At 38.3% G+C, this 13129-nt stretch overlaps 1 protein-coding gene across 2 annotated transcripts; it reads left to right on the top strand.

Moving 5' to 3' along the window:
• The first annotated feature begins 123 nt into the window (after positions 1-123).
• LOC126815720 (uncharacterized) lies at positions 124-9895 on the top strand. Of its 2 annotated transcripts, none has more exons than XM_050541611.2 (5): positions 124-468; positions 610-804; positions 1692-1762; positions 6070-6218; positions 9070-9895. In XM_050541611.2, exons 1-5 carry the CDS (start codon positions 233-235, stop codon positions 9844-9846), a joined length of 1428 nt encoding a protein of 475 aa, XP_050397568.1. In that variant the 5' UTR covers positions 124-232; the 3' UTR covers positions 9847-9895. The 2 variants fall into 2 exon arrangements, with proteins under 2 accessions (XP_050397568.1, XP_050397566.1); XM_050541609.1 differs by lacking the exon at positions 9070-9895 and adding an exon at positions 7319-8997.
• The last annotated feature ends 3234 nt before the right edge of the window (positions 9896-13129 follow it).

Genomic DNA, 13129 nt, shown 5'->3' with positions numbered 1-13129 from the left:
AAATTTACATTATTTTAAGACAAAAAAATTGTAGCATTATATCGTTGACTTGGAAACCCAGAATGTTAATTTTGGAGTTGTTTCCCTTTAATGGTTTTATATAACGGAAATTACACTCGCCTATGTTTATCAACAATGGCACGTGATTAGTATTAAGTGTCACAAGAGTAGCTGACTGTTAGATAAGATTGGGATATTATATGCTTTCAATGAGCATTTAAACAGCTCGACAATGTTCTACCTTGTCACATTATTATTATGTGCATTTAGTGCAACTAAAGGGCAGGTAATATCGGGATGCCCTTTATACGGGTGCTCACCTGGTGGAACTTTTTCACTGGATTCAGTAATTACATCGGCTGATGTAGAAGTAGCATGGACAGCTCAGCTAGAGAATTCAACCACCGCAGCAAATGTTCAACTTGGCTGTGTTAGTAATGAAAACAATATAGTTTGTCCAACTAGCAAGTAAGATGATCGTTTCATTTAAAACAAAACATCAGTTACATACAAATTTTGTGGTTTCAAGATGTGGCCTGATTAATATATTATGAACTTTAAACTTACGATAAAATTGCATAATGTTCAGGTTTTTTGCTTCCTACTTAGGGGTTATGTCAGTTTGGATCCGAAAACTGGCAAAGAGCTATGGCGAAGAGATATTCTTGTAAAGCCCTCCCTACCAATCATGGACGTCAATGGTGATATTATTGGAAGCGATGGGCGGTCCTTAGTAATGATTGACGGCGATGGAACCACCCAGCCTGTCATTAAACTCAATGTACCCGTTGATTCTATTTACAGGTAAAAATAATAAGTTATAAATAATAGAAAATGAGCATATAAATATGCATCAGAGCTTTGAAGGTATTGGCTTTTTCAAAAAAGTAATTTTGGGTTCTACGTGATTTGTAAACATTAAACGTCGTGTATGTCAAATTCGGGTGGAACGAAAAACCGATGTCCCGTGTAAAGGATCTGTTGCTCTTTGAAATTCGACAAAAACACCACTAGTGGTCTAATCAATTTAAGGTACAAATCTCGTGCATATTCTAATTCAGGTTCGGCATATTCAGTTTCTTTCAACTGATTTCAACAACACAGGAAAAGGTACGAATCAATTTGAGGTACGAATGAACTAAATACGAAACAGCCAGGTTACAAAACCGCCTGCATCCGTATTTTGTATTCGCGTGTTATTCAAAATCAATTACGTTAATTTTATTTTTTACAAATTAGTAGCCCACTAAATACTTTTTTTAAAAAAGATATAACAGGATTTAGTGGGCTACTTGATAAATGAAATCGTCTATTTTCGTGGACAGCCAGGACAGGGCTTCGACACCTAAAATATATGAAAAGAGTTGACGTTGAGAATGCAATGAAACTAGGGTCACTTGTTCAGTGTTTGGGTGTGGCATTTCTACTTTATTCCAACCTTCATATGAGGGGTTGATTATTTGTTGAAGATAATCCTCTAAGTTGGATACTTTCATCTTTTGTTATTCTTTTAGAGAGCCGTGGTGGCTCAGTGAGTAGGGCGCTGGCCAGGAGGACCGGGGTTCGGTCCCGGTATTGGCCGAGATATAGTCCCCGGAGATTATCCATCCCGGTTTCCCCTGACAAGCAACTTCGTCTAGTCGTTCGGATGGGAATCCGAGGTTCATATTTTTGTCTATATATTTTTTCAGTTTAAATTTGTTAGATATTGGAGCCTTCCTCATTGTATCTAAGAATGGCGAGGTAATCGCTTACCTTATTAGTAAGTAGTTTTTGTATAACTTTTTGTCCCAAACTCTAGTTTTTAAGGGGTGTGGGCGTGCAGTATAATACTGCTTACGTTATAATGTAAGCAAAGAGCATATTTTTACCAGTTTGGCGTTGATTTCTTAAACTTAAAAGGCAGAACATATACCTGCATCTCAAAAGGCAGATACGATGGTACATGTGCTAGTTTAATGCATTACGTAATTAAGCATGCTCCAGTATATTTTTCTTAATAAAGAATGGACTTGCTTGTATGAAAAACATAGCAGACGTATTACTACAATATTTACCGAAGACACGTAAAGATGACAATGTGAAACATAATCCAAGTTAAGATTGGTTTGATTATTTGGACCATTTTTAGACAAAAGTACTATTATTTATGTATGGTTTTAAACTTTATATTTAGCCTTTTATCTGTGATATTGGGTCTTATTAAAATATATATTTCACAACAGAAATTTTCAAAAAAAATCGATGCTTTATACATTAGAGATGTTTTCTTGGACTTTATAAGAATCGCCATGTATAGTAATGGACAGAGGTGACGTTGTTTTCAAAATTAAGTTTGATAATTTTTGTGACTTGTACTCATGTCAGAATTTTCAGAATATTGTCCACGCACCTGCACTTGAAATGGCACCGAGCTAAACGTCTAATAATGAATGTTTAAGAATTGAATCAGAATGTGACATTTGACAGTATACGTTAACAATTATTGGACGAGATGAGGAAGATGTTTAGAAGTCCTCGGTGTCGAGTTCCATTTATAGCGAATTGTTGATTCTTTTGATATCAAAACCAGATCTGTGGAAAAAGTGTCGTCATAAATACGTCACTATTTAAATTTAAACAAGATGTAGATAATTGAAATAAACTTTCATTAACTGTGATGACATGTTAGTCAATAATTGTATTGGTGGCATTATTATGGTGTATTTTTCTTTTAGCTCCGTGTTAAATGAACATTACCGAATTTGTATTTACGCCATAAAATTAGCTATGATTTAAAGATATCCTTTCTTTCGCTCTTTAGTGTTTAGAGTGAGGTGGTGGGGTGCCTATGTACTCCCCCCAGTTATCTATTGTAAGAGGTTACATGTGTCGTGCACGGGGTGGAGTATCCTTACTCTTTATAGACAGGCCCGTAGCCAGCCTGTTGGCTGCGGGGGGGGGGGGAGTGAACTTTTTAGTGGTGGTCTGTGGAGTATAGCCCGGGCGGGAAGTCGTATACTTAGTTCTAAGCAGAAAAAACTATCGCAGAGAGGGGGCCAGTGGGAAGGGGGTCTCACTGCCAATCCGGGCCCGATGATATCGGTTTGCAATTCTTGTTAAGCGAGCTGGTTGGGTGAGAAACGGTGGCCCGACGGAAATAGTGAGAATTAACAAGACTGCTACCTGTCAACCAGAAATAATATTTCGGGTTTCGGGTTATAGTATTATTTCTGATATCAACTACCTAATAATTTCAAAACTCATCGAAAAAAGGCCACCATGTTTACGATTTTTGGGAAATGGGTGTTCATAATTTTTTTCTAACAAATATAAAGAAAATATTTTTTTTTTTGTCACCAAATCACCGGGCCCCTTCGGAGCCCGGGCCAAGGCATTTGCCTCTGTTGCCCTTCCCATGATCCGTCACTGCTCCTCCCCCGGAAAATTGAAAATGGAACGGCCGCAAACGCGTTTTCCAGCCCAGAAAATCGTTCGCTAGCAAACTCTGAACAATGAACATAGTGACAAGACAGGGACCCCACGACAGTGGGACATTGGGCAAGTCAGTACAAAATATATGACAGATAGATGTCAGAACATAACCAATAGGCTAATATGAGACTGAGTGCAAGGTGCCACGTCCCCAAATCAATACTCCACATGACGATCACTGACTGCTGTCTATTACAAACAGTAGGTATTTTTTTTTGGGGGGGGGGGGGCACCCCCTTGCCCCCGGCTGTCAACGGGGCTATTTATAGAAGACCTGATACCACTTCTCTTGTCAGTAGTTCACATAATGTATCCCAAATTTGTGTTGCACTCATGTATTATTAGGAATAATTGATCTTATTTGATTGTTTGTCTCTGCAAATTTTGAGCAGACAAAATTTGATTTTCATGATGGTAGGCCTACGATTTTGAATTTAAGAATTATTTCCATAGGGATAAGTTTACCAATTAAATTTTCATTTGAAAAGTGTGCCTAATAGTAAAGTCTCTGGTCGTCAAATTTACAAAGACTTAATCCAAGCTACAATCAGGGTTCCCGCGGTCCTTGAAAATCCTTGAATATCCTTAAATTTAAAATTTCATTTTCAAGGTCTTGAATATCCTTGAATTTCGCGGAAATAGGAAAATATCCTTGAATTTCGCGGAAATAGGAAAATATCCTTGAATTTCAGTTGAGATCCTTAATTTTGTTTCAAATGTCTTCAATTCCTTTTAAATATGAGATTATAACGATAGTTGGTAATGTTTTGGTTATTTTTAAGGTGAAAAATTGTAACTTTAGGCTAAAAAATGTCCTTGAAAATCCTTGAATTTGACGTATATTTATCCTTGAATATCCTTGAAAAAATGTTTGACGAAGCCGCGGGAACCCTGAAATGTGCTCAATTATTTAAACATGCATTATGTAAGTGCTAAATCTGCTTATTGCAGGTCTTTCGTTGGGCCTTAAATGTTATAAAGTACTAATTAGACATTTATTAACATAACAATACTATATTCAACCCCCTATGCCATCGGATGGGTCCGGTTTTAAGTAGATTAGAACAGTTTGGCCATTTAATGATTTAATTTAAAAATGGAGAAGCTAGGCTAAAACTCGAATGCCCAGTGCGATGGTTACGATCAATGCACACATTTTGTTAAAACTACAACCATTGATAACTTCTCTCAAAATAAAGTAATTTTAATGAGATTTTCAATATATTCATTTTGCATTATCTATTTTTGAAATATTATAGCTCTTTATCTAAATCTTACATAATCCATCTTTTAAACATTTGTTTTAAATAAAAATATCAATGGTAGATAACCTCCCGGCTTTGATTCAATGAAGAGGCCTATCGAAAGATTTCAGTCTAGAAAAGTATGGACGGTATGTTCTAGAATGTTTCTTTCAATAAGATATTACTCGTAATAACATCCACAATGTTGTAATAAGCATTCAGTTTCAATCATTAAATACACTCTACTGTGTGTACTGCACCAAATACAATATAAACAGCACCATTAACTTTCTGTTAAAAACATGATGAGTGAATGTGTAATACGAAGATTTCGCTTGACCATAATACAATTTGCTATAAATATGGTGATGGCTGGTTAATTTACGATCTGTCATTAAGTTGTTCCATATAATTTGAGTGTGAACTATTTACAACATAGACTAACATAGGGGGGTCAATGGAGATCAACTCGTCATCAGTATCTGATTACACTTCAAGGCCATTTATAATAGTTCCATTTAATGTCCCACTGTATCTGCAGGTTCTTTAAGTACACGTGCTTTAAAAGAAACATTGATATTCTGTTCTGTTTTTAGCCATGATACCTTTTTCGTTTAGGTTTTTGTTCGGTCTTCATTATCCCGGGTATGGAGTAGAAAAGTAGGACTTTAAACCCCAGTTCATTCATTTGTTCATCCTCCCATTCGGTCGTTCGAGATTGGAGGACCCGGAGAAAACCCACGAGGTTGGACAGGCGACCCTACTCCTTGTCACGTACAACCGGGGATTCGAAACCACGCTAGTTGACTCAATGACAGACTTTATGATACAGCGCGCGCGTGCTAACCATTCAGCCATTCACCCCCCCCCCCCCCTCGCTCATTACAAATGGCGCTCGCAAGCACCCCGGCATGCGATTCGTGTGCCCTGTTTAAAATTTTCATTGTATCTTAAATATTGGTTACCAGAAGCCCATCTTTTCACGGTAAGATAACAACATCAATGTTGATTTGAACAGACCAATAAGTCGTGTTTACAATGTCGAAGACAGTTGATAATACTGAGTTAAAGACTTGGCTACATATACTTTCAATCATGCAATATTTATTCAATTTTCACTATTTAGCATGATTTTAACATATATTTAATTATCTAATAAGCCCCAGATTTTAATCCCAAATGGCAGCGGCATGGAAGGGGGCACACAATGTTTAAGTTAATTGAATTAATTGGTATTTAAATTTGGGAGTTAAATACCCCCAAGCAAGAGTATTTTGACTTATTAAGTCATTTCTTCGGCGTGTCTGTTAAAATATGTTTGACGATACATTGCAAACTACATGTATTTTAGATGGAGTACCTTTAGCATCTTTAATTTTGACTGGTGAAGTGGACGGACATGATGGAATATTTCATCCAATGGCACAACCCGTTATTTCCGGGAATAGGGCCTACATTTTAACAGAATTTAAACCGAAAGCACAGAATGTTTCAAAGAAGGTGAGTTTTCAAGGTTGTACTATTATAAATTAATGCCCTCTAAATTAGAGGGCTAATACACACATAGTAGACTGAACTCCCGATTAGTGTGTCAACCTCAACCCTCGATTCGAAAAGTTACTGTTATCCGTCATTTTATCAGGAGTATCTTCTTTGATTGGCATTTAGTAATTGAACATATATACACAGGGTACAATTTTATGGATGCACAATTACTGAGTGTAAAGATACACTCGTCTTTTTCAAGCAAATGATACCGGTATGTGAATAGTAGGCAAATATATACATGATATGCAACAAACTTAACGCCTTTGATTAGGGGCCATTTACAACTAAACCAACACAACAGAAACTCTTACAGGGATTAAAGAGAGGGGGAAATCTATTATTTATAAAGATCAATGTATTAACACTATGAATGGGAAATCACTTAACCTGAGCTATAGATAAACAATAATTTAAAGAGAAGTGTGAATGTATGGGAGTATGAGTGAACAATTGAAATGAAATGAAATGAAATGGGGTTTAACGTCCTACTGTTCTGCTCCGAACTGGGCTAATGAAGACGGGCATACGCCATACAGTGTGCTATGAGGGAAATTTTGCCCGGACAGCGACACTACGGCCTACTCTTATATCGAATTCCAACTGTCAAGGTTTTTTTTACGTGCACGCCAATGTGTACACGGGACCTCGATTTTCCATCCCATCCGAACGACTAGGCAGCTGTCCTTGTTAGACCCTTCGTCCTGCATCACCCGTTTGAACGGTATATAATAGTTGACGCGGTAAGTGGCTGAAATATAACACCGTGAGTAATAACTTTTCGGAGTCGCCCAAGTAATTATGTCTAATCTTTCGCATTGTCTAAAAAGACTAAAAGTTCAGTTTACAGACTAATGGTGTGCGGAAAACATCAGTTGGTCAGTTTAGCGTATCTGAGTGTGTGTGTGTGTGTGGGGGGGGGGGGGGTACAACACTGCCCTTTTGGAGTTGCAACTATTTTGTGCTAAATGGTTTATATTTATTAAAACCGATCGTAAAACCTTCCACCTGCAACCTCTTTGCTAATTAAACGCTTGTCCTTTCCTGCATTTCAGTTTGCCAGTCGGCTTATTGCTATAGATGTGAATAAGTCTGTAACAGACAGAATAGCAGTTGTATGGTTTATGGAATTACAAGATCAATCATCATTACTTCATCAACCACAATCCAATGCGAATTCACACCCACCTCTTTCACCAAATGCTTTGAAGCTCGTTCACAACCATACAAATCTGCTTCTCAAATTTCACCCAAAGATAACCCCGCGAAAACGCTACAAATTGTTTGTTGAAAATAATATTAACAAAGTCAAAACTGGTTATTTTTTCATATCCAATCTGTCGTCACATTACAGCGATAACAAACTAGGATCAGGAAATAACCAGAGCTGGCTCCCATCACTTTTAGTGCAGAACCATATTGTTTATCTCAGTCTGTCAGCCACACAAATTACTGGCGACACAAACGACGACTCGAGCACCTCCAAAATGATCGCTATTAAAGATTTGCATAATCAGGGCACAGTTTTATTTTCAGAAAATAAACCTCTCTCATATTTAGCATCCGTTCGAAACCAATTTAAACAGGGACATAAACGTACACATATAGATAGTATTTTAATTTGGTCCATTGGTAAATTTAATGGGAATATATTGGAAGGTGTGGACTTTATGACCGGTCAGGTTATGGCGAAGACAAATTTATCAGCAAGTTTTGGCGAAGATATCAACATCACCTCTCAATTAATGGTCACCTTCGTTAAAACAAAATATTGTTTCAATTTTGGCATAGAAAGTAAAGCGAACGGTGCACAAACTTTTTATTTTGCGTCGATGGAGTACGACCCCAAGTTAAATACTACCCAAATTTTATCTAAGATAAATTCTCCTGGTAATAGAGAAATCGTGGGACAAATAATTTCTGCCACAACTACGAATAATAAGGAATACATGTTAGCTAGAACTGTTGATGGGGGGATATTTGCTTTAAAAATTAACAACGATACATGATTGTATAACCTGTGACAGCATGAAAACCGCGGTTGGTATCGGATGTAAAAGATTCGTGGACAGTTTCATTTCGGAAGAAATTGCCACTGCCTAGACAAAATTCCACTTCCTTCCATGGCACACGAAAACAAACATTTCAAAGCCGATGATCGTCATTTGGGGAATTTTGAATTCCTTGCACACTATAAAATTGAATCTCTAAAAGGAATATCACCTCTAAAGCGACCCGTTTAGAATATACATGTACAAAAATGATGAATTGGGAATTTTAGGAATTTAGAATCCCTTCCAATCAAAAACATTGTGAAAATTGTGTCTCTAAAAGGAATATACGTCTCAAATGGTTGAATTCCATTCCATTAGACAGATACGATGAATTGAAAATTTCGCAACATGCTGCATCCCCACTTGACGATGTAAACGAACCAGCGGCACCTATAAGTGTTGGATAAAATCTTTTGATGGGCCTCTTTTTATTCCGATTAAATCCAAGCCGTGAGATTATCTACCGTTGATATTTTGATTTTGTTTTCATAATTAAATTTTAATAATCAATTTAGCATGGATCAAGTCGGGAGAAATTAGATATCGCCCAACAAATTCAAATGACGATCAACGGCTTTAAATAGGCTACCATATATAATTCTTAAAACGACCGATTCATTCCTTTCTCAACCTCACAAACGTAATAATATCTGTCCTTGTGAATAAAAAAATAAACCCCATGCCATTGCTTCCAATTTTACTTTTGAAAATTCAAAATGAAAACTTTGTTCGTTTATTTTTGTTTGGTTTAGTTTTCAACTACTGGATATTACAGAATGTTTGCTATAGGTGTAGTTAGACGAATGACCAACATAATGTTTGTGGCATGGGAATTTACATTTTCTACTGAGTTATGTCAACCAGATGACCACAGAGTGCACAGCAATGAAATTGGACGTAACGCTTCACTAGTTGTTACTGGAAATAACATTCTTGTCAGCATGGCAACGGATCCGTCATCATTTGTCACGTGTTCTTCACGCGACCAAAGTGATATGTTTTGGTCAATTAAAGACAATGGAAACAGTTCAGAATTGATGTACTCAATGCCCTTACTAGTTTCAACACTTTCTCTATACGTTGCCAACCAGCCCAAGAATAGACAACATTACACTGTTAGACCTGGTTTACTTTGGACATCACCCTTCTCGGAATCGGAGGAAATCATTGGCATGAATTTGCAAAACGGTACAATAGCTTATAAAATCGCCTTGTCAAAATATTTCGGGCAGAATGTTTCCATGACAACCAATATTATGGTTGGACAAAATACAAATGGCACAATTCTTATCTTTGGTGTACAAAATGGAACCAAAGTAAGACAGAATTGGATAACGGGTATGCAAGTGGCAAATGGGGCAATGTCAACAACAACAACCCTTTGGAAGCTTCAGGTACCCGTAACAGGAACGTTCGGGGGTCAAGTTATCAGTTTCCATGCCGGTCCAGATGATGGTGACGGTGTTAGACTCGCTGTTCTGTCCACGGACAGCAACATATCAACTTTGATTACTATCAAATCAAAGTAATACGGATTTGTATTTTGTAATTTTTATTTTGTTTGAATTAAATAAGATATCAACCCCATCCATTTTTATACGCCCACATTAAATGTGGTCGTATATTGCCGTCGCCCCTGTCCGGCGGACTCTCTAGAGGCTAAAGTTAATATCCAATTGGCTTTAAATTTATACACAGTGTTTTAGGTCATGAGACGAGGAAGCCTATTGCTTTTCAACGAAAAATCTTGTGGATGCTGTAGAGGTTGTTACTCTTAATCAGATTTCAGTTTATTGTAAATATTTCCATTACTTACAAAAGAAAAAATATATGACAACAATTGTTGACTGTCCGGACGACTTAGCTGCTGTGTGCGTATGTTTCGTTGTCTGGCAACATAATATCTCCATGGTTAACAAATGTGCATTTAATAGTCCACTGGTATTAAGTTAGCTAAAGATTAGTTGTTCAAGCTAAATCTTCCTATGGCTTATTGCAGGTTTTATTTTGGCTTCAAATACGGGGGTTGGGTGGCTGGCTGAATGGTTAGCGTGTGCGCGCTGTATCATAAAGTCTGTCATTGAGTCAACTGGCGTGGTTTCGATTCCCCGGTTGTACGTGACAAGGAGTAGGGTCGACCCGGGGAAAACCCACGAGGTTGGACAGGTGACACCACGCCAGTTGACTCAATTACAGACTTTATGATACAGCGCGCACGTGCTAACCATTAAGCCATCCAACCCCCCACCTTCTGCATCAGCTTTTGTAGATATGTCTGTTCCACAACAGACATATGTTGAAAATGAAATGAAATGAAATGGGGTTTAACGTCCTACTGTTCTGCTCCTATACAGGGCCCTTATTCACGAAAACTTAAACTAAGATACAATCGAAATTTTAAGAAATACTGCAATTCGATTGGCTGACCAATATGCAAATTGGATATATGCAAATTGATTTCACTGGTCAGCCAATCGAATTGCAGTATTTCTTAAAATTTCTATTGTATCTTAGTTTAAGTTTTCGTGAATAAAGGCCCTGGGCTAATGAAGACGGTCATACGCCATACAGTGTGCTGTGAGGGAAATTTTGCCCGGGCGGCGGCACTATCGTCTACTCTTATATCGAATTCCAACTGCCAAGGGATCTTTTACCTGCATTAAAATGTATACACGGGACCTCGGTTTTTTGCTCATCGAGGGACTAGACAGCTGTCCTTGTCAGGCCCTCCGTCCTGCACCACTGACAACGGGAAACCACGTCGGGAAATCTGAATAACATTCTCGGCGAATGCAGGGATCGAACACCAGACCTACAGGCTAGCGAGCCAGCGTTTTAACCACCTAGCCACCGTTGCTCCCCATATGTTGAAAACGGGGGCTCGGTGAGTAAATCGTAGTTAGCTCGCTAACCGACCCGGAGGTCCCGTGCTGGCCGAAAAAATTCATCTGTTATTTCGACGTGGTTCCCACTTATCAGTGGTGCAGGAAGGAGAGTCTGGCAAGAGACAGTGCATAATCGTTCGGGTGGGTCAAATTCGACATAACAGTTGTTCGTAGCACCACTGCCAAGGTGGAACCTCGCCGGAAAATCCAAAAGAACTTTCTCGGCCAACATAATGATCGAATACATGACCTCCGGGTTAGTGAGCCAACGTCAAACTCCACTGAGCCACCGCTGATCCCCACCCAAACAAACAAAAAGTGAATTTTCATAATGTTATTTAGGGAGTGGGGATGCACTGGGTGTTAATTCCCATTCCATTCACTTATTCATACAAATAAGTAGATAATTTAATCGGTCATTTGACAGTTGAATTTCGAAAAGGAATAGGGGCAATCGCCACTTTTCGAGAAAAGGTTTCTGCCCGCTTGTCTTAATGTAACCATTTTGAGACGATACTATTTGCTTTAGTGTATATTAAATGGGAATTTGAGACAAGGTTGCAAATGTATATTTGGCCCACCACTTTAACGCATGATTTTCAATGGATATATTATGAAGTAGACTGAACCTTTTATGTTTATATTTTTAGAAATTAAAAGAAAAACAATTGTCTCGACTGGCTTGATTTCTGAGGCGAATCTCGTGACACTTGTCAAATACGTGCGCGTTCTAGAGATTTGTTTAGAAATGTATGTTGCTGTCACGGTTTTTGGTAAAGTATAATGCAGGCGCTGATCTTAAAGGGACAATCTGACGGGCATAATACGCTATAAAATGAAATGAAATGGGGTTTAACGTGTTACTAAAATGAAATGAGGTTTAACGTCATACTTTTCTGTTCTAACTGGGATAATGAAGACAGGCACGCTCAGTACACTACACTATAATTATTGGCTATCTACATTAAATTAATTAATTTTCGGTATCGAAATAAATGTTCAGCCAAAGCATGGATGGGATAAAATTGATTTCAAATCAAAATTGTCAAATCTCTTAGGGGATTTTTTTGTGTTTTGTTACCTCTGCACTGCAATTAGTAGGTAGGCTATTATCTGGATGTTGTATAATTACATCTATCATTTTGAAGCCTTATTCATACGTATCCGAACTACAAGGCATGTGAGGCCGACAAGAAAGTGGCCTAAACGTTCGGGCGTTACAGAAACCCAGGGTTACGTGTACATATTTGCAGCACACGTAATTGATGCCTTGGCAGTTCCAGTTCTAGAAAGGGTATAGCATTGCTGCTCGCGTTAACTTTCTCCCTCTCATTGCAAACAATTAATCAAACAAAATGAAAATTACAGTGTGTTAATCTCGAAGTGACTTTTAAACATTGCTGAAACTTATATCCAACCAGTTTTGATATACCCCGAAATGCTATGGAGAATGAAATGAAACGAAATGGGGTTTAACGTCCTACTGTTCTGCTCAGAACGGGGTTAATGAAGACGGGCATGCAACATACAGTGTGCTATGACGGAAATTTTGCCAGGACAGCGGCACTAGGCTACTCTTATATCGAATTCCAACTGTCAAGGGATCTTTTACGTGCACGCCACTGTGTACACGGGGCCTCGGTTTGTCGTCCCATCCGAATGACTAGACAGCTGTACTTGTCAGGCCCTCCGTCCTGCATCACTGAAAAGGGGGAACCAGCCATGGAGAATGAAAATGAAATGAAATGGGGTTTAACGTCCTACTGTTCTGCTCCTAACCTGGGCTAATGAAGACGGGCATACGCCATACAGTGTGCTATGAGGGAAATGTTTAACTAAGGGGGAGGGGGCACAATCACTTTACTATATTCTCATTTTTGTGGACTTGTTAAAATATGCTCTTGCTGAAATAGAGCCCAATCAGCCA

The sequence above is a fragment of the Patella vulgata genome, chromosome 3 (genome assembly GCF_932274485.2).
Source record: "Patella vulgata chromosome 3, xgPatVulg1.2, whole genome shotgun sequence".
Taxonomy (NCBI): domain Eukaryota; kingdom Metazoa; phylum Mollusca; class Gastropoda; family Patellidae; genus Patella; species Patella vulgata.
This window is presented reverse-complemented; position numbering and strand designations above follow the sequence as displayed.